We start from the raw sequence: 22,618 nt of genomic DNA on the forward strand, positions 1-22,618 counted from the left end.
ATTATTTGGACTACATAAAGGTGTGGAAAGAAAAGGAAGCATGCAAGGCTGAGGCTCTTCCTAGACTCAGTCTTGCAGTGCGAACTTATGGATTAGCACTACATGTGAACCAAGTTACTGTTTATTAATTACCTTTTGAATCAATATGAGTTTCCCTTGTATTGGTAAACTTAAAGTTTCATGGATCACATAGTCTTTCTTCATCACTGTAAATATTATGAAATGCATCAATAAACCCTTTGTAGCAATTTTAAGATTACTTAGTTGATTGTAGACTTTTCCTATATAAATAAAACTACATTTCTATTTGGAAGAAGAGGAGGGAGGCAAGATAACAATATCTCAAGAAAATAGAGGGGGAAAAAAGCATTTCACATAATATAATTTTAAAAGGTAGCTTACACTACTTATTTTAGCAGTAGTTTTAACACTGACAGAAAAGGCTGTTTCCCATATTTGAAACTGGATTTCATTGGAAATATGCAAAAGTGTGACAATTAATTACTCAGAAGTATTAGCTAGCATATATTTCCAATTGAAAATTGCTATCTGTAGCTATGTTCCATCTACCACACAAAAACAATCACGTCATACTCTAAAGAAAAATATCAATTGGAAGATAAATAACAAACCCTATTTAGATAAATTTACTATTTTCCATTCAAATGTTGACAAATCAACTTGTTTGTTAATCTCAAGGGAGAAAAGGGTGGTGCATGTGTATCATGATTTAACTTTTACTGTATCTATGATCAATTTCACAAACTCAGGTTGCAACTCTATGCATACTTACTGGGAGTAACTGAATTTGGTCAGACCTAGTAATCACACACAAGCAGGATCCAAGGCTGTATGCCATAAATTCAAAACATAAACTGTTCCAGCTATTAACTTCAAAGAAGAAAGCTTTACTAATTTGTCATTACAACACCATCCCTTTTCAGGATAAAAAAAAAAGAATCATGTCATATATGATAGTCACACCACGTCTTTCCATTGACTCAGATCAAGAAGATTTTGATAGTTTTGTTACTGTCCCAGTAGGTCAAGATAGCATTGACTCCAGATCTTCCTCCCACATTTTCTGGGATTACATCCCATAAACATATACACGTTTTGTTCTTGAGGCAACAGCATCCCAGAATATGTAGCTTGAACGGGACCGGCAGGTTTCCTTGTGACCCCTGCAGTCATGGGAAATCAGAATTTGTGAAGGCCTGAACACCAACAGGATCTGTTGCTCATTAATCACGCTCTGTGAAGGAATTTCTCTTTTGTAACTTCCCCAATTAAAGGCTAAGAAATCACAGGATCTTGCTTTAAATCAATATGGAGTCATAAAAGAAGGATGACCTTAGTGTGAGAAAGACTGATTTTGAAAGCTCAGAAACGCTTTTAATCAAAATCTAAAAGCCCCCATGAAGGGATGATTACCGGTAGATTACTTAAAACAGGATAAATTGCAGCCAAAACAGCAATCCAAGCTCACAGAAGAAATAACACTGCAGTTCCCTTTCCATAGCCAGATACTAGAGGGCAAATTGTCCAGCAATTAGTGGTTCTATTTGAACTACAAGAAATTACATGCTCAAATACAATAGGGGTAACAACACTAGATCAGAGAATTAATTTTGATTATACAGTAGTAGAAAAAAATGGATCAATCAAGTAGTGTAAAGGCCATCAAATCTAGTCTAGATTTGTTAATAAGAGACTCAATCCAGCTGAAAACCCCCCAGAACAGTTTCTGTTTCAGCATATACATCTTTTTTGATATTGGTAGCTTTATAACAGCACCTTCATAAGCAACACACACACATTACATATATGCTGGCAATTAGTACCCAGTTCTGAATCAGCAGGAACAATAATAAACTGTACTGCTATTCCCTTACTTGTTTATTTCCAGAGAGTGCATCCCATACCGACTTTCGATTGCATATTTGCCAGGATTAATGTGGACATTGATGGGAACATGGTTTTTGTACCTAAGAAAAAACAGTATTAAAATGGTGCATGAACTATGAATAAAACAATGTATAGATTTGCAAAATAGCATGTATCCCAATACAGAACCCAGTTAGATTATCAGAGTATCACCCATCAGCTGTCAGAGTGGGAGGCACTAAATTTAATGACCTGCTTTGCATTCTGGCACCTGATTGACAGTATTTGTAGGATCTAACTGAGAATTCTTGTACACATAGGAATTGGGCAGGGGAACTGTACACACAGCATCCATTATACTGTACACACGATTTGGGTTCTAGCCAGAGCAGGAAAAATGAGTGCAGCAAAACTTTGCTTGATTATATTATCTTGACATTAATCATGGATACATCCATTTTAATATCTCCTGATTTCAGTGTGTTACAACACAGCCATTACTCAACACATAAAACTGAATAAACTGAGGATGTGGCCACTGTCACACATGAACTGCTTCTGTTAAAGTTTGACTGCTGCTCTTTGTGGACCTGCCTTTGAATACTATTTGGCCACCGTGGATGGTCTAGGATATGGCAGCAAGTGTTTTAACCTGAACTTTCCACATAAAAACATTGTGGTGATTTTTTGGCAATTTTGCTGGTTTCCAGTAGATTTCTGGACCCAAAGTTTTGCTACTGAGTTTTGAAGCTCTAAATAGCATCTGCCCAGCATAACTTAAAACAACATTCTTCCATACAATTTTGTATGGAAGATAAAAAGGTTCTTCTCTGTGTTTCGCCAACATTCTTAGGTCTAGTGGGTGATTACACAATACAGAGCCAAGGTTGATTTCTTATTCAAAGTACATGTACCTATTGTCCTTAGGCAGCAAGCTTTCTTTGTTTATAGCACTTTTAAGGAAGCAGATAGGTGATGTTCCTGGATTCCCCTTACCCATTTAGCTTTAATGGTTTGTTGTTATTTGCTCTGTGCTGTAATTACGTTGGTTTTAGCACAGTTTATTTTTATTTGGATGTAGGCTGGCTGGTAGATAATTTGATGGAAAGGGGGGCCATAAATACATATATAAAGAAATATGATGGTTAAATATGAAATATCAGTTTTCATATATATATGTGTGTGTATACACACACACACGTATTGATCCAAGCTATTTCATTTGATTTGCGGCATAAGTGAATGAACCATCTGCATATTTCATCACCTAAGCTATTTTTAATACTGTCATTTCCCCCACTTGATTCAAAAACAAAAATCAGGAGACCCAGTCCATTTCAACAAACAATAAAGTGACACCTTGTTGAACAGCTAGCAGTGTTATATTTAGCTCTTCCAAAACAAAGTTACAACTAAATCTGTCTCTTCTATCAATCTTCACATAAAAGGCTGCCTGTCAGCACCTTCTGTGATGGACAATTTAGACTAGTGCACACAGGTGCACATGTTAAATATAAATGGTGCTGAACTTTAAGACAAAGTCGGGAATGATACCTTCACAAATTATTTGTTGTTTGGCATTTATACTGCACTTAGACTTAGTACATGTGTATAGAACATATACACATGTATAAAACAGAGGAAACTTGTGCCTCCTGAATGCAGGGAGTTGGACTAGATGACCCTCAGGGTCACTTCCATCTCTACAATCCTATGATTCTAGGGGAAAGCAAGGAGCAATTTCACTGCAGCAAAACAGGAACAACCTTTCCCACTTTTTCAGCTGCTCTGTATGAGATGCTGCAGTTATTCCATGTCCTTGTTAAGGCAACCTGCAGAGATGTGACGAAAACCAAGCAGTGCGCTTGGCTCAGACAATAAATATATTTATGTCCAGATATAAATAAAAAGCTGCACATTTAAGATGGACCATTTAATCTCTGATGAGGAAAATTCCAGGAGAGGTAAATCACTTGCTAATCTGGGGTTGCAACACTCCTACTCTTACTGTGTACTAATAGTTTGCACTAACTGCCGAGAGTCTCAAATATCCTGGAGTTTCCATATCTTTTTTCATTGAAACCCATAAAGCAGCATGATTAAATGAAACGCATCCCAATGCAATATAAGGAATTCCTCAGAAGAGGCCGCTACAGCCTGTTCACCCACAGCTCTTGTAATTTCTCTGTGCTTGTATTATTGCAGTACACTTCAAGTACATGCATGACATTTGTTTAATCAATGATGAACAAGAGCTGTCAGATCAGGTTCACTGCATTTGGTATCCCAAAGCAAAACACCTGTTCAGACCCTCCCTCATTCTTTCCATTGGGAGCTAAATGCACACAGTGCGATTCTATGCATATTTACTCCAAAGCAAGTTTCATTGCATTCAGTGGGGCTTACTTGCAAGTAAGTTTGGATGGAACTGCCGCCTAAACACCTAATGGAATCCCAATAAAGTACATTATTACATGGATTTCTAAACCATACATATTGATATATACCAGGGGTGGCCAACTCCCAAGAGACTGCGACCTACTTACAGAATTAAAAACTGGCAGTGATCTACCCCCCTTTTTTGGGGTTCAGGTCAAAAGTTTTTGGGGTTCATGTCAAATTGCTGGGGAAACATACAGCCTCACTGAGAAAACTATGTCATCCATTCTGCAGATTGTGCAACAATGGAGGCAGGGGCGGGGGGGGGGGGGACTGGATTTGATTTTACCAACGCTAAGGAAAGGAACCCAGTGATCAACCATGATTTACCAAAACCTCCCAGTTTGTATATTGTAAGTCAGGCTTGGATTTGTTTTCAGTATTGAAAGATGGAATACAGATTGAATGACTAATTGAATTGTTTATGCACAAGAGTATGGACTTGATATGCGCACTGCAGCTCCCGATACTTGGAAGATTACAGTGTGTACAAGGGCTCCTGTGTGTGCAGTTCCTTTGCCCAATCCACACACACTCCAGTTTCACATCAAAGGTACTATTATCATCTCTGCTCAGGGTGTGTCAGCAATCATAACGAAGTACAGATTAAGATTCAAATTCAAAAATGAAATATACAAATTCACCAGTGTGAATGGCTTTATGCACGCACAAAGCAGTGTGGCATTGTCCAAAATGATGGCTTACAGACTGGAGAACATTTCAAGCCTTCTGGTCAGTTTTATCTCTCTCAATGCAAAAAAAGCTTGAGTTTTATTTTCATATTATCCATTTTAAACCCACATATATAATCAACAACATGCAGTGCTGATAAAGAAAGAAGCTTACCATGTAACACGAGGCTCTGGCCAGCCAGTCACAGTGCAGTGTAATTTGACATTCTGTTTTTCCCAGATAGTGTGGGAACGAGGTTTGATAACAAATTCAGGAGCATGTAACAGTTTGTCTTCATTTAACTTTCTGTGGAATTCTATCTTATCACTTAACTGCAAGGCAAAGAATCATCTTAAACTTTATCACCTGGACACACTATAGTTTTATAACAGGGAAACATTATTTTTGTTTACAACAACCTTACCCAATCTGGTATGCTGCAGACAACTCTATAAGGCTACTCTAGAACAAGTAGAGAGGAAATAACTATGCTTGTTGCATGATGCTATAATTTTACAAAAGGACCAACTTTTAAAATAAAAACATGGGGGTTGTTTGAGATTTCCTGATAATTAGCTGAGTGCACTTACTCAGAAGTAAAGTTTATGGAAGTTGTCAAGAAACTGAACTTTGTCACCTGCCCTGGGCTACTTGTATGAACTGTAGCATATTAGATGGGGTAAATATTTTTTACTTATTTTCTCATTGGGGATTATAGGTTTAACTGAGAATCCTAGCAATTTCCCCGAGGCTCAAATATCAAGGCAGTCCAATGTGAATGTAAGGAATGGCACAACTCTTGTTAGGGGGTCCTTGAAACTGGGCTATCTGGGAAAAGCATATGGTGGACAGAGTGAAGCTATATGAATAGGTGCATAGCTGGGAGGTGGGCAGATGAAGATGGATCTCAGAGTGGTAAGGAAAGATTTTGGTACGCCTGGGAGAGAAAGGTAGAAAAAAGGGCTGGATGTGAACAACAAAGGAGCTTGTGTAAGGTTCTATTTTAGGGAATGTGCTTAGAGATAGGGTCCCATTGATTTTGGTAACCAATCAAGAAATGAATTCAGCAGTTTGAATATTTCCCTCTGAAATCAAAGGTCACAAATGTGCTTAACTATGGCTTTAGTTATGTTTCCTACAGTTCTTTTACAACAACAACAGAAGCATTATTCCATAGCTGTAGTACCGTTTTCTTTAGAACCATTTCTTCTGCTGTCTCTTGTATTGCTATTTTTCTTGACTTCTTCTGATGTGTTTGTTCTTCCATAGAAGATGAAGTTTCCTTTTTGGCTACAGTAATTCCTTCCCCAGCTGCCATAAGGTTCCTTCTTGCAATATATGCAGCACTTTCCTTTATTCTTTCTTCTTCTGTGTCTGTAATCCCGCTGATATAGGTCTGTCTGCAATATATATATTTTTACATTGAATAGAAGACAAAATATTTTATTTAGTTCAGCCTATTCCATTTTACAGGCAATGGACCTTCTCTACAAGGTCTCCTTGGATTTCTATTATGATAACCACCATCTGAAGTGAAGAAAGGTAAAAATGAAAAGACAAGTGGGTGAATCAAAATGCTCAATGTACATGCTTTCAGTTCATTATGGCTCTGAAAATCTGACACAGTATTTTATTTTGGACACAGCTTTTCCAATTACAGCTAAAAGTAGTGCAATTATATTTAAAACATGTAATAAAGCAACCAAGTTAAAAACAAAACACATCTCACACTTAATTATATTATAGCTTGCCTGTCATTGGTGCTTAACGTCTAGAAAGGGGGATGCCAAGACTCCTTCACTTATCTATGAAATATACATCAGAGCTTTCCAAACTGTGTGTCATGACACATTAGTGTGTTGGCTGCAGTGTGTAGGTGTGTTTTGATAATGCTCATCAAGCTCATCCTGGGGCAGAAAAGGGGTTAGTTTAATCTCTGGTTTGTTAGTAAAACTGAATTACTGTGTTGCGAAATGATTAATGTCTAAAAGTATGTTACCAACATGAAAAGTTTGGAAAGCTCTGGTCTACATGTTAAGGGTCAGGTTAATCCTCCCTTATCTACATATTGTAGCAAAAGGGATAGCCCAGGTGGCATCCTCCAGATGTTGTTGGACAGCAGCCTCGGTCACCCCTGACTTTTGGCCATGGTGGTTCATACTCATGAAAGCTGTAGTGCAACAACATCTAGAGGGCACTACATTGGCTCCCTCTGTACTACAGTTAATTCTTAGCCTTGGAAATGTGTGTCAGGGTTGAACTCTAGTAGCTCTGGTGCAAATTAATTCCTGTTTCCAGAACATTAATCTATAAGTGATTGCAGTGTTCTCTTATCCATTCCATTCAAACCTATCTCTAAATAGAATTTTACATTAAGGACCACAGCATTGTCCCCCCTTCCAACAAAAATCAACAATGGTTTGCTTCAAACTATTGTTAAAGGAATGGGTGGGTGGATTTCACGATGTGGGAGGAAAATATGAATCCCACATGTGTGGGGTAAATAAAGAATTGGCTGAGTGCCTGGATTCAAAATGTGAGCCTAACTCACCCTCCAGCAGGTCAAGTAGCAGGTCAAGAAGAGAGATGGAACATCAGATAAGAAGGGGTATGACCTAGCTCAGTCTAGGAACCCAGCTCTATTATCGTAACTCCTTCATGCATTAACTAGTACTCGTGCATACTTATGCTTGACTGCAATCTCATTCAAATGAAACTCTTTAGCATGGTACATGGCTCTTTACAATGTATAACTTGATCACCACTAAAAACATCAAATCCATCCAACCCATGAATTGGGGTCAATTTCTGCTTTTGGATACAGCATGCTTTTAAAGAACTATTAAAGTACAGTGTAGACTTGTATAAAGGCTTTTTATGATTATATTAATGTGTGCAGATATATCATCTTATACAACAGGGTTAGGAACATAGGAAGAGATTGCTGGCTCAGACCAGTAAATCAGAGATAAATCAAGTTGTGTAAAGTTATGAAATGAGCTACAAATTAACTTTTTAAAAAGTTATTTGCTTATGAATGCATATATTGCAGGCCCCAAGCCCAACTCTGTTGGCTTCCAACCAGAATACTGGGCAGCTAATGTGTTATATCTCTAGATAGCTTTCTGATGTAATCATTTTTTTAAAAAACACACTGCCTCTCTCTGGCAAATCATCTGTTAATGGAAAGGTGCAAGCTGTCCTTGTAAGAGAATGCAGATATGATTTATAATTTGCACATGGAAAATGAGTCTGGACTCTTATCCTTCAGAGAATAAATAGACAGAAATGGTGTGAAACAGCATGTCCCATTCTGACACAAAAGCATAGATGGTATGTCAAATTTGTGCAACCATATAACAATGGATCAAGTGAGCTTTTCAACACTTTAAGAAATATTAATGAGAGCAGAGTAGTGGTGATAATGGTGAAGGAATTCCTATTCCATCACTTAACCCCCATATATAAATCCCAAGCATGCCTACAGGACTGGTAGAGTCTAAAGACAACTGGCTACTCTACATCTGTATTTAAGGGTATGCCTGCGCCAGCTGTTATCACAATATATTTCTTCTGCATAAGCACCAAAACTCTCTCTCTCACACTGCAAAGTGCATTGTACTCTTCAATCTTAAATGTGCCTGCCTGTGGACTTAATAATAAGAGAGAAAAGGAGTGTACTCTTAACGCAATGTTTCAGCTGTGTTAATGCCAGTGCAATGTAGTTGAAATCCTATGCTCCCCTAGCAGCAACCTTAAAGGCACCTATGATGCCCCCAATTAGTCATGCATAGAAGGCACCAATCAAAAGTGATGTGAGGAAGAACATCAAGATGAAATACTACACCCCGGAAAAACGTTAAACATGCACAAGCTATGCTAGTGTCATAGACATGATTTGTCCAACCACTCTTACAAGATATACATTCAGTCCCATCCATGTGTCTACTGACTATATTTCCAGCAGGTCTTCTTATCAATGTCCTTTCAGGTGGGGGAACATTGTGCTTCTTCTGGGGTAGTTTGTCTACCTTTGGTCCCCACCCTGTACTCAGCTCTCACTTGTGTCTCCTAGAAGCTTTCATCATGCGACAGCAGCCACACTCCAGGAATGGCTTTGACTGGCTGGGTAAACCAGGTGAGGGTAGCTGATGGGTCTGAAACCCTTGGCAAATTAGGGACTTCCCCCACACGTGAAGACAAACTCCAGCAGATTGAGCAGACAACACAAATAGTGAGTTCAATAGTCAAGAAGGTAGTTTCTGCTGTAGAAGGAAGTAAGGGGCCGATGGGGCACATCAACCTGGGAAGGTAGCCCATCTAGGGGATTTTTTTGGCAGAAGAAAGGGCTAAGGAATACACCCTACAAAAATCCAAAGCTGAGTTCCTAAGACTCCTTTGGACCACATCCGTGAGGCCCAGAGAGGGGTCCTGTCGTATGGGCAGCCCAGGACCTCCATAGACACTCACCAGGCTTGTGCCCCAAGGAAGGCACTTCAGTGCTGCAAACATAGCAGTTTGACTTCACCCCCAGAGGCATATTCCATTGTCTCTCGAGACAGATGGATAGCAGTTGTCAACAACTGTATCATATCACAGGGGGAAAGCAATGAAAATGTTCTGGTTTTGATTTAGCTTCTATGTAGAAATGTTGAGAGTCACGCTCATTTTCACCACAACACAAACCTACCACATCACATATATCAGGGATAACCAATATGGCCCTTATATAAATCTACATGTATCAACTACTTTTCTTCCAGATGTGAGCAGCAAATCCATTACAAAGATACACAGACAAACCATGCTCTTTATCCCTGCTCCTGTCCACAAATCAATGAAAAAGAGACATACCTTCCTCTGAATACAGGTACTACATACTCAATAGCTGTGTTTTCCTTCTCTTCTTCTGACAATATACTCTGCCTAGCCCGCTTTGCTTTGGGACTTATCTTGAAAGAATAATCGTCCAACATTTTTCTGAAAGAAAAGTAATATTATCAGATTTATAAAGACACTGCATATACAATTAGATTTACAAGCATATGCCTTAGAAAACCATATCTAAACATAAAAGATACATTAAATATATCAGGGCATCTGCTTATCTACAAGTATACAAGGTGAACATTGGGGAAGCAGGCAAAAAACTACATAGAAAAATAGATGGAAAAACACAAAGATATAATGGTCAATTCAGTATTGGCAAAATTATATACAATAATGAGTTTTTTGTTTTTATTCTGTCCATCTGAGCACTGTCTTTAATACCATCAACAGGAAAAAACTCAAATCTAGATTACTCCTTATTATTAGCAACAGCTAAGGAGCTTCCACTGTTACTATTTTGCAAAAGGGATTCAAACGCTTACTGGAACTTTTGGGTTCTGCAATTAAAGTGCATTAAAGCACTCTGTCACATTACTGCAACAATTCTGCTTTTTAAAAAGCATGGACTTTTTAATGTGATGGGAAATGCATGGAAAAGTGTGCAATAAACAAATTATTTGCAGGAAGATGGGTAAACACCCCACAAGTAAATCCAGATAATTGCAGAACGAATGTTTATTGTCATATAACTGTCCCATAAAAGTATAATAAATGGTTAATAAAGGTTGGACACAGTCTAACCACCAAGTAATCTTTGTGTAAGCAAATCACGATATGAACTGCGCTTAACGTGCAACTACTTATTTACTTACTTACAATTTGCTTCTCATCTATCCTCACTGTGCTTCTCATAACAAAAGCAGCATTTTTTTTTTAAATAAATCTTAAAGAATACCAAGGGTCAAAGCTCAAATTTCTGTACTTTGAAAACTATTGTTTCATATCACTTTTTAAAAAATATAACTTGCTCATACTGTTATGCCATCACTAGAATGATCTTTATGGGTCTAAATTCAATTCGAACACCTTCTTCATCTTATTACAGTCATACCTCAGGATAAATGTGCTTCAAGTTAAATATTTTCGGGTTGCACTCCATGGAGACATGGAAGTAACGGAGCGCGTTACTTCCGGGTTTTGCTGCGCGCGCATGCGCAGATGGTCAAAATGACGTCATGCACATGCGCAGAAGCAGCAAAACGCAGCCTGCACTGTCACCGGTTGTGTTCGCTTCAGGATGTGAACGGGGCTCCAGAACGGATCCCATTCGCATCCCAAGGTACCACTGTACTTAGATTTTCCAGAGGGAAACAGAAAAGAGAACAGAAACAAGCAGCCTAAGTTTATGCATGTCTAGTTACAAATAAGTACCACTTGTTCAGTTGGATTTAGTCCTAGCTACTTCTGCATATGCTTATTACATACCTAGACTGAAATCCAATGCACACATTTGGGAGTAAGCACTCCTGAAAATGGGGCTTAGTTCTGAGTAGATACACAAAGGATTACACTGTTTATATCATAAATATTCTGAGTAGCATTTCTTCAGAAGAAGTACAGAAATGTGAGCACTGATTAAATATAAAGCCATGCTGTAACTATTTTTTGCTAGATTGTGGATATTAGTGAAAGGGGAAACCCAATGCAATGGAGCTATTTGTGCCAGCTCCTGAATCTGGGGAGTCCCCCAGACCCGCCAAGTGTCCCTATTTCCCAGGGACGTCCCTGATTTAGAGAATCCATCCCAGTTTCTGATTTGATCCCGGAATGTCCCATTTTTCCTTTGGATGTCCCTATTTTCATTGGAGAAATGTTGGAGGGTATGGAGTTATCTGACCCCCGAGCCGTCTGAAGGCCATCCTGTATAGGGAACGGTTTTTAAAAATGCTTTTATATATGTCAGAAGCAGCCCATAGTAACTGGGGAAACCCGGTAAGATGTGTGGGGTATAAACAGTAAAATTATCATTAAGGAATGGGACCTCCCTATATTCATCGTAGAAATGTTGGAGGGTATGGTCCACCTGACAGTAAAATGCAGATGATGTTTGGCCACACAAACACACAATTTGGCTAACAGTTACTGAAAGGTCATGAGGCTGTTGTCCCTGAAACCAGAGAGCAAAGAAAGTGTGATAGGTCCTGCTCTGGGGAGATTCAGTTCCACATACCAGGTAAGAAGCTCTGGTTGCAACATCCTTCACTGAAGGGCAATATTTTAAAATCTACTCTGGAGAATCTAGAAGCTTCTCTGTCTATGGACCTCTAGTGAGCCTGGACCCAAGGGACTATGAGAAAACTGTTTTTAGAAACTTTTATAGTTAGTCTGCCGATACCTCAGGTGGTAATCCTATAAGCATTTATCTGGGATTGATATGCCCACGCTGCCCAGGGCGGCCACGCTCCTGAGGGGGGTGGAGCGCACAGCCAAGTGGGCGGAGGGTGCCCTCCCAGGTGCGGGATAGCCGTTTGGGTGCACGGAGCCGCATACGCACCCTGCAGCCAGGGGCAGAGTGAGCTGCCCATGGTGGACATTCAGTGTGCTGCCTACCCACAACTCCCAAGCCTCCCCCAGCTGTCAAAACAAAGGGGGAAGGGGGGAATGCCGCCAGCAAGTCGGTGCAGCTCCTCCCCTTTCCCCGACGGCTCGGGGTAGGCTTGGGAGTCGCGTGAAGGCAGCGCACCAAATGTCAACCCCCCCCCCAGCGAAGACACCCGGGGTGGTCCACCCCCACCACACATCCCTTCCTCCGCCCCTGCACTGAGCTCAATGGGACTTACTTCTGAGTAAATCTGTATCGGTTTAAGCTACTCTCAATCCCATTATATATCTTTTAGCAGAATTGCAGGATATAAATGATCTTAAATAAATAAATAAATGGTTTTAGGAAGCATTTCAGGGCACAAGGAGGAAGGCCAAGGGCCTATAACTTGTTTGCAAAAGCAATGGTGTTGTTTCTATATAGCATCAAAAATAACAGCTTACTCTAACATCTGTATGTAAGATCGACTTACAACAGGATGATATGTATTCATTGGGAAAGAAACTTGATTTTCAACTCTGGTCCTGCCCAATTCATACATTACTTGGCTATTCACACCAGTGATCCTAGTCACTGCTGAGTATGCACATAGTGCTTGAGTCCTGCGCATAAGTTACTGAGTGGCAGCAAACACTATATTTCTAAATGAGAAGTACCCAACAGTCATGGCTATTGCGGCCAAACAACACCTATGATCATTCTGTTCTTATATTTATTTGAGGATTGCTAGAATAATTCACAAAGGATTTTGAGTCATATACGAAATGCCTGAAGCAGCCCTATATTGCTTCATAAATTTAATTACCATAGGTAGGAACATCTGAGACTGACATTCAGAGCCACTGGTTTAGAATATCACCTGACAATGTGAAATGTATTCATGTCTCATCAGGGCTGAGAAGACAAATTGTACTATGGTCCCCTAGATGTTATTAATTTGGATGCTCTTATGTCACTACATATTATGATGACCTATGGTTAAATTTAGCTGAATGCTAAGGCATTGAGAGATTTTAGAATTAGAATGCTAAAGCCAGTTAGCAACTTTTGAAAAACTGCTTAGAAGGGGGGAACCCTGGGTATGTTCATATTACAAATTGATGTACAGTTTCAGGATTTTTAAGACATTTGCTGCAAACAGACTGCTTATGGTAAGCAATGAAAAAGCCTGGAAGACGCAATACCTTTGACAAGCAGAGTTTGATTCCTGCTTCTTCAGATCTAACATAGTATGTTACTCTGTGAAACAGGCTTTCCTTCTAAATAATAATAAATGCAAAAATTCCTTTCAGAAAGGCGAAGCATGTGCTGTGTTGCCAGATCAAGAAGAGTAACAGGATCCCCCTAGAGATTGCCCTACTAGTCTAAGGTTGGAGACTCAGCTATTTCATATTCTATCTCCTAAGTGACAAACATATTTAGACAGATCTGATTTAGTAGAAAAGATGAATAAGAACCCTTCAAAAGACTGATAATTTTACTGAATGAATGAAGTTTTTCTCCTGTCCCTTCTTCCACAACTTTGCTTTGTCTGCCACATGACAAATGAATGAAGTAGCCTAGCTTTATTCCATGCACTGGATTGGGTAAGATTATCTGACATTAAGGTGTCCTCGACTGTAGGGTCAAGTTGAGAGCCTTCCAAATGTTGGCCATAAGCCATGAACAGGTTTAGGGCACATAAAGATCTGTGCAAGGTATTTAGCACATTAGAGAAGCTTGCTGAATAAGCATGAATCAAACATTGAAACACAAGGTATATAGCTGCTTTGGACTAATATATAAAGAAAAAAAGATACATATTTTTTACTATAAACAAAAATAAACACACAGTTCAGATTATGTCCTAAACCACTTGATGGCTTGTAGGCACTGAGCAAAACATAAGAAAGCTTGACAGCGATACAGTGGTACCTTGGGTTACAGACGCTTCAGGCTACAGATGCTTCAGGTTACAGACTCCACTAATCCAGAAATAGTACCTCGGGTTAAGAACTTTGCTTCAAGAAATCGTGCTGCGGAGGCTCGGTGGCAACGGGAGACCCCGTTAGCTAAAGTGGTACCTCAGGTTAAGAACAGTTTCAGGTTAAGAACGGACCTGCAGAACGAATTAAGTTCTTAACCCAAGGTACCACTGTACCAGGAAAGGCCCTAGAACTGATAATTAAACTATCAGTCTGTGAACACTCAGAAAAGGATGCTGTGATTACTAAGACCCTATTTTTCAGCAGCTGGCTCTAAGCTTTAAGGATCTTCTACTTAGGAATCAAATGACCAAATATTCTTCTCCATACCTAAACTGATGACTAATGACATAGTTCATGGCATGTAAAAGGGAACATCTTTATTTATACTTCTTGGCTGCTGGAATTCCCTTTGGCCTAGACACAAAATGCTTTGGTGTGTGGCTATAGACTTTGATGAGTAAATCACCATAAGAGCCAAAACCACCGTGTGCATGTGCGAAATCAATATTGTTTGATCATCACAATCCGGAAGAGCAGGACATATCAGACTTCCCATGGTAAGCACAAGGTTTTCAGGGTGGGCTATCTCTTTAATTCTGTTATGCCATACTTCCTAAGGCTGCCATTTTGTGTTAGGCCACCCATCCCCCATAGCAGTTGTTTTGTGACTGGAGCCTCCAGCGCTCCCGCAAAATTCAAAATGTGCCCACAGGTCCGAAAAGGCTTGGCAACCTATACTATAGAATGGCAGGAAAGAGCAAAAATAAAATGTAAGAATCTTGACTTGAAGAAGACATTTTTGCAGTAAATAATCCTGTAAATATAATCACTTAAGAGCAATTATTTTTGCAGGAATCGAGTTCAACCTTGATTGTTCACTACTGTACTTAAAACTCTTTGCCAAAGCTGAAACAACAGTTAAATAATGAATGGAATCATACTTTCATCAACACCAGCAATTCAGTTATAAAGGTCACATACTGAGCACTTCAGTCCAAGTAAGCACATACCAGCCTAAATCCCAATCACAAACAATTAGATAATTACTTCTGGCAAGATAACTTTTTAAAACCTGCTGAGAAAGAGGACATTTTAATGGGATTTCACAACGGTATTGGATTTCCAGTTTCAGTGCCAACTTCTTTCAGTGGTCAGAATACAGAATACAGGCAGCGTTGATGGCATCATGATTGGTCCTTGCCCATCCTCAGATACTTAAATTACTATCTTTGGCTATTCTGCTATCAATTAAGGCTGGTGTATATTTATTTTACATGCATGTTTATTTAAGACAACTAGCAAACATCTAGATTCATCACATCTGTTTCAATTTTCCTACTATATTATAGAGAAAACCATGCTCTTAACCCTCTTATGGGCAGGCAGATGTATGTAACATTCTTCCAGTGTTTTCTATTTCTTATGAAAAGTTAATGGAAGACTGTGTGTTTGAGGGCTCATTCACACTGAAGTTTAATGTAGATTTGAAGTTGCATCTGTGTCTATATTTTTTGGCATCCACACCATACTGTTCTCTCATCCAAGTGGCAGCCTGCATTCCCACCCCCCAAAAGAAATTAAATTTGGATTGTCCTAATCTGCAGATAATCTGCTAAGGGAAGAAAACACCATATATAATTGCATATTACCCAACTGTGGGTGCATTGTGTGGACAGGTTATTTTACATGTGTGTTCACATGCTGGGTTCTACCTATCATCACACACCCTACTTCCATTTTGTTTCCATCAGCCCAAAAGAAAGAATTCAGCTTGGCAATCTGGTATATTGAAAAACTTGTGGGTTAAAAAAATGCTTTAAAAGCGCATGTGTGCAGATAAACAAATACATGTGCGCATTCCGACAATGGACCTCAGGTTTCCAGAAAGGGAAGTGCTAACTGAGGGGAGGAGACAACCATCACACAGCATGAATACGTACCACCAAGCACCACCTACCAATGTGGACAGAGAAACAATGAGATAGATTTCAGAGGCATAAAACTGAAAATGTTCATGTGTGGATGAGGGTGTACAAATGCACACATGGAAACAGCAAATCACATATAAATTTGTAAACCACTTTGAAGTTTTCTTTTTTGTGTTTTTTACAATCAACCAGTGTATAAATTTTATGAAATAAAATAAATAAATAAATAAATAAATAAATGTAACTCCCTCATGTGAGGACAGCCTGAGCTGAGGAACTGTGGGAGGAGGAGCTAATGAAACCATTTCCCTCCAGCCATTATTCCAATCAAAATCAAGGCCCCATTTCACCCATGGGGGTGGAAATACATACATTTTCATCCTGCATTGAAAAGAAGCTGGGGGGAAGGGTGATGGCTGAAGGGGAAAGGGTTAAGGAGCTCTTTCCAAGCTTCCAAGCCTTCTTCAAAATCTCTGCAGCAAACTGCTGCATGTCTTTGCCTGTGTAATATCTAGGCTGGCCCTCAGAAGACCCATAGAAGAGACAAATACCATACCTTTGTGGAAAGACTGTAAAGTGTAAGAATAGCAAATTATTCCAGCAAAGAAATACAGTGGTACCTTTGGTTGCAAACAGGATCTGTTCCAGAGGCCTGTTCGCAACATGAAAAGAGCGTAACCCGCAGCGGAGCGTCTGCGCTTGCGCGGGTTGCGATTCGCCGCTTCTGCGCATGCGCGAGTGGCGAAACCCGGAAGTAACCCTTTCTGGTACTTCCGGGTCGCCGCAGGACGTAACCTGAAAGAACGTAACATGAAGTGGACTTAACATGTGGTATGACTGTACATATGATGATACATCACAGAACCTGCTCCTGCTCCAATTGAAGCCAATGGAGTGTTTGTCACTGAACTGAATGAAAAAGGAGTAAACATTTCCTTGCAACTGAGCAAAATTTTGTGTTTTACCCTACCCTCGACTGTAGGTTTCATATCCAAGGCGGTAGGCTTCAGCTTTCTTATTGACCAACTCAGATCCATGATGGTAGGCTTCCGTTTTCTTACTTATCAATTCAGATCCTAGACTGAGGGCTGAAGATCTTTTACTGTGAGCTGCTGATTCATGGGCATAGGATTCTGCCAATTCATGGCTAGATGCTGCAGACTGCTGGCCATGGTGGTAGGCCAGTGCAGCTTCCTTACTATAGGCGGTAGATCCATGAGTGTAGATGGCAGATTTGCGCTTCTCCTCCCTTTGGTACTGACTTAGAGTGGACTCCAGCTCCTTGTGGCGATATGCACGATCAAAATGTTGATGATGCCTCTGGTAGAATGGTAAAGACATCCTGGATTTCTCTTAGCTCAGCCCACACTTTTGATGTTCTGTAAAAACAACAACCACAAGTTAAATACTAGCGTGTATGACTATGCCATTATGGTGGGATTTTTTAATGTCATAAGCTGCCTTGAACATGATTTTAACTATGGAAAGTTACCATACAAATAAAATCATGTATGTATGTAAAGGTAGAGGTAACAGACCCCTGGATGGTTAGGTCCAGTCAAAGGTGTCTATGGGGTGCGGCTCTCATCTTGCTTCAGGCCAAAGGAGTCAGGGTTTGTCCACAGACAGCTTTCCAGGTCATGTGGCCAGCATGACTAAACCGCTTCTGGCATAACAAAACACCGTGACAGAAGCCAGAGCACATGGAAACACCGTTTACCTATGTATGTATGTATGTATGTATGTATGACATGCTCAATAATTTTTCAGTGATCATAATTAATCCAACAAAGATAGATTCAGATAAATACTGAAGGGAAGATTGTGGGTGGTATTCAACTATGTCTTATTCAGAGTAGACCCTTGAAATTAATCAACTTGACTAAATAAGGTCCATTTAGTTCAATGTAACTATTGTAATTAAAACTTAGTTGAATACCACCCTGTGTCATGGTTATGCTTCACTGGGCTCATCTACCTGCAAGCAAAATATGATAAATAGTAGTTACAGCATGTATGAGTATTTAAATGTATGAATAAGAAACTTTCACAAGGACATAAGTCAAAAAGTGCACACAAAATCCATTTTAACATTCCATTTATATAAGAAGAACATCATTCATCTGAAGTTAAGAAGAACATTTATGTCCACACAGCTGTAGATTTTGAGTTTTATAACTTTGTATGAAAATTTGAGACACTTGTAGAAAAAAGTAAAATATTAGTTTCATCCCATGTGGCAATTACTAGGAAAAACACAAATTGCTCTTTAAAAGGATCTGGTTACTCTTGTAGCACTTTGGTACAGGTATCTTTTGTCTAACTCTTCTAGAATTAAAATAAATTTTGTGTATTTTTCTTTTCTATTTCTTTTCTGTTTTTTAAAAAATCTAACTTTCAAATCACATTTTCGTATTGTGATTTCAACATTACATTCCAGATTCTGCATTCCAAAATCATCTTCTTGTGACCATCTCACACAGTTACATTTGGAGAGACCCAAGATGCAAAACTGCAGAGTAGAGTCAATACTCCAAATACATCCATTTGCAAACCAGTTATTCTGAACCTTAGCATTCACAATTAAATGTGTGAATCCAAATTCTAATTCCAGTATATATAACATAACTGATACAGTGCTTATTATTTCATGCTCTGCACTGTATGTGTGTCTGTTTCCTTCACTATTTATATATGCATTGTTTGCATAACTGCAGTGTCTTATCTTAGTATAATTAACAGGCTGTATCAAGGGCCCATGGTTCAACCCAAGGTTTCCAACACTGAAGATCTACCAACATAATTATGACTTTGTTCAAGATCCACTTGTTGACGCCCACCATCAGTACACACACACAGCCTTAAGCCTCTTCTGCTGCATTTTCCCGAGCACCTGCTGTTAGCGGCTCAGTGATTAAATGACAAGGCTTCTTCAATCTTCAGTTTGAAAATTATTATTCATTTTGTGAATGGCCATTAGTTTTATCTTAGGCTTTGGAAATGCTAGATTCAGTGTGCGTGGTAATTCTGTGTGCACACATTTACAGAGGCATGTGCACTAAAAATACCTAATTTGTCAATAATTTAACTACTATGATTAACTTTTTATATGTTAATGTAGGGCTAAATAAATGTACATTAACAGGAGCAGCATCATGATGGCAGACTTCTCACTGGCCTATGTATGTTCATTAAAGCATGTGTAGAAAGTGGCCACACATACTTGTGCCACACAGCTGTTTGCACAAGGGTTTGAAAATTATAATGAATATAATTCGAACATTATAATATATATATATATAACATTATAATATAATTTGAACATTATAATGAATACATTGCACATAGGTTGTGAATTGTGTTGGTATTCCCCTCTAACAAGGGCTGTAATATTTTAATATTATGGGAATATTGAAAAACATAGAGAATCTAATCACTTGAACTGTTTTCATCTGAAGACATTCTGAAGTAACTATCACACACAAGCAGAAAGCATTTTAGAAGAGAACTGTTACACAACTAAACTTTCTAGTGGCACCATTAACTCATGTTTCATTTGAAAAGTACTTTAGCGGTATGTTACAATAGGTGAGCTGCTAAATATTTTGCATTACTTTGTTTTTTCTTGAAGCTTCACTCTTAAGATTTCTCCAATCTGCTGTTGAATCCATAATAGAAGAAAATAGAGAGATAATGCTGGTCCACATTTATAACATACAGAATACATTTGTTTGACAAATAGTGTCTCTGGACATTGCATACTTACCAGTAGTCAAATTAAGAATGATAGAATTTCAGTCTTGTACAAGGATGAATGAGAAGAAGAGAGAAATCCAGCAAAAGTTCAATCCAGCAGAGTGGCTGACAGGACCAGGGTTGAGGGACCCTCAGGTCCAGAACAAAAATAATGACTGTAGTCAGTGGAATGTGAAAGCAACACTCCCAACCTTTTATGGCTGGAAAGGCTGTTAAATATAGCAGCAGCAAAGAGGGGGAGAGAGACAGAGTGCTATCCCTCCGCAAATATATGACAGCAGCTTCAAGCTACAAGTCTTCCCTCTCTCAAACCTAACGAAATTGAGTCCTAAAGCCTTCTGCCAGCTCCTAAATGATGTCAACATGGTTGTGCAACTGACATTCATTGGTTTAAGTAATGAAGGAAAATCTGTTGCTCCATAAACCTAATTTAAAAATAAGTTGCCACTGTACTGACAGAAGCCAGAGTTACAGTAGTGTGACATTAATAAGGACTCCTGAATGTTCTTGTGCCCAGTTCCATCACAGGATGCTATTAACACAAGTGTTGATATATCTGCTGTGAACTGAATTTAGCGAAGGTAATTTGGAAGTGTGAAGGTAATTAGGAAAGCTGAACTGTGGGTTTCATGGGGGGGGGGGTAATTCTATGATTTCTTAACAAGTTGTCAGTTTTTATAATCTGATAGAATCATAGAATTGTAGAGTTGGAAGGGACTCTGAGGTTCATCTAGTCCAACCCCCGGCAATGCAGGAATCTCAACCAAAGTGTCCTTGACAGAGGGCCATCAACCTCTGCTTAAAAAACTCCAAGAAAGGAAAGTCCACCACCTTTCATGGGAGTCTGTTCCACTGCCAAACAGCTCTTACTGTCAGAAAGTTCTTCCTGAGGTTTAGTCAGGATCTCCTTTCTTGTAATTTGAACCCACTGGTTCGGGTTCTAGCCTCTGGAGCAGGAGAAACCAAGCTTGCTCCAACCTCCATGTGACAGCATGGATATTTAGATATTTGAATATGGTTTTTCATTTCCTAAAAGAATACCTGCTGGTTGAAAACAGAATGTGTATCTTCTCTCACATTGTCCTTTTAATGAGCAAAAGGTTGAAGATACTGATTTGGTTGAAGAGTGCATGAAAGGAGTGGATACCGCGCTTAACCTGGCAGGTTTAGGAAATGAGACAGGTTTTGTCCATATTTGAATTAGGTCTGAATCCATGTTTATTGCTTTGAACTTCCCCTCACCAATCCACACAGGAGTGTATTTGCTGTTGTATTTAGAACGAATCAGCCCTGTATATCCATATTGGCAGCCATTCCCATTGCTATTTAAATGGGAGTAGGTGGTGGCTTTGTTGTGTCTTTATCTACCATGACTTCTGCCAAATGATTATCACCTTCTCCCTACATGTAAGCATTCAAGACCCCCAATTCAGGCTTGAACAAGGAAAGCAGCTGGGCGAGAGAAGGTAGCAGAGGAGAACAAGGAGAGAGGTCCAAGTCAGGTGCTATGAAAGCAGAGCTATCCTCTGTTGTTGTTTAGTTGTGTCCGACTCTTCGTGACCCCATAGACCAGAGCACGCCAGGCACTCCTGTCTTCCACTGCCTCCCGCAGTTTGGTCAAATTCATGCTGGTAGCTTCTAGAACATTGTCCAACCATCTCGTCCTCTGTCGTCCCCTTCTCCTTGTGCTCTCAATCTTTCCCAACATCAGGGTGTTTTCCAGGGAGTCTTCTCTTCTCATGAGGTGGCCAAAGTATTTTTTTTTCTTTACAGCAAAGGAAAGTCCAATGCTGTAAAGAAAAAAAAAATGCACAGGAACTTGGAATATAAGATCCATGTACAATGGTAAGCTGAATGTGGTCTCTTCCCTCTAAATCTCACTTATTCCCTATCAAACTGCCACTAGTGCCAGTTCTATATAAGTCTTCCATGAAGCTTTGGTTCAGTCTCTTTTGGAACTAAGCATTCCAGTCCTCATCTCCCTGGTTTGGAGGCTTCAAACATTTTCACATAAATAAACTGTCTCACGTGCAACCTTTTGATCTCTTAAAGCAGCTGCCACTTCTTTCAGTATGTTCTTTCCCAAGTTCTATCCTATCCTCACTTAGACAACTTGAAACATTTACATCATCATCATTAATGGATGAGTTGACCACATTTGGATGATTTCAACTTTATTCCAGCAGTTGGTTTAAAATTCTGTCAAAAGGAGGATGGTCAAGCAATGTTTAAGCAACTCTGAAATTCCACAGTATATAGGAAGCTAAAATTGTGGAAAGGTGGGAATTTGTGCATAACCCCTCAAAACTAGAAAGCAGCATTTGTAACCCAGACCTAAATTCCCTTTAGACATGGTGATCATTTTACTGAACAACTTTAGTTTAATTTATACTGCAAATGGTGTGACATTTTTGTTTCTGTTATCAGAGAACCAAAGTGATCAATTTTCATATCTGTGAAGATTCTTTATATGCATTTATATTCCAACTCCAAATGGAGAGTTAGCAGCAGTACATACATTGTTTATCTGTCTGAAA

The 22,618-nt window shown here is 39.3% G+C and overlaps 1 protein-coding gene across 2 annotated transcripts in view; it reads right to left on the minus strand.

The window, feature by feature from the left end:
• The window catches only part of MYOM1 (myomesin 1), a 67,170-nt gene extending 46,548 nt beyond the window's left edge, over window positions 1-20,622 (minus strand). Inside the window, exons 1-6 of one of the 2 annotated variants that reach the window (XM_083450009.1) lie at window positions 20,092-20,622; window positions 17,296-17,704; window positions 9,853-9,978; window positions 6,185-6,398; window positions 5,173-5,330; window positions 1,896-1,988 (exon numbers count right to left, since the gene is read on the minus strand). In XM_083450009.1, coding sequence (XP_083306135.1) covers window positions 1,896-1,988; window positions 5,173-5,330; window positions 6,185-6,398; window positions 9,853-9,978; window positions 17,296-17,666 — 962 coding nt within the window. In that variant the 5' untranslated portion in view covers window positions 17,667-17,704; window positions 20,092-20,622. The remainder of the gene's footprint in view (window positions 1-1,895; window positions 1,989-5,172; window positions 5,331-6,184; window positions 6,399-9,852; window positions 9,979-17,295; window positions 17,705-20,091) is intronic. The other variant, XM_083450008.1, reaches the window with a different exon arrangement.
• Window positions 20,623-22,618: the final 1,996 nt, after the last annotated feature.

The sequence above is a fragment of the Podarcis tiliguerta genome, assembly GCF_965153285.1.
Source record: "Podarcis tiliguerta genome assembly, chromosome: 7".
Lineage (NCBI taxonomy): Eukaryota > Metazoa > Chordata > Lepidosauria > Squamata > Lacertidae > Podarcis > Podarcis tiliguerta.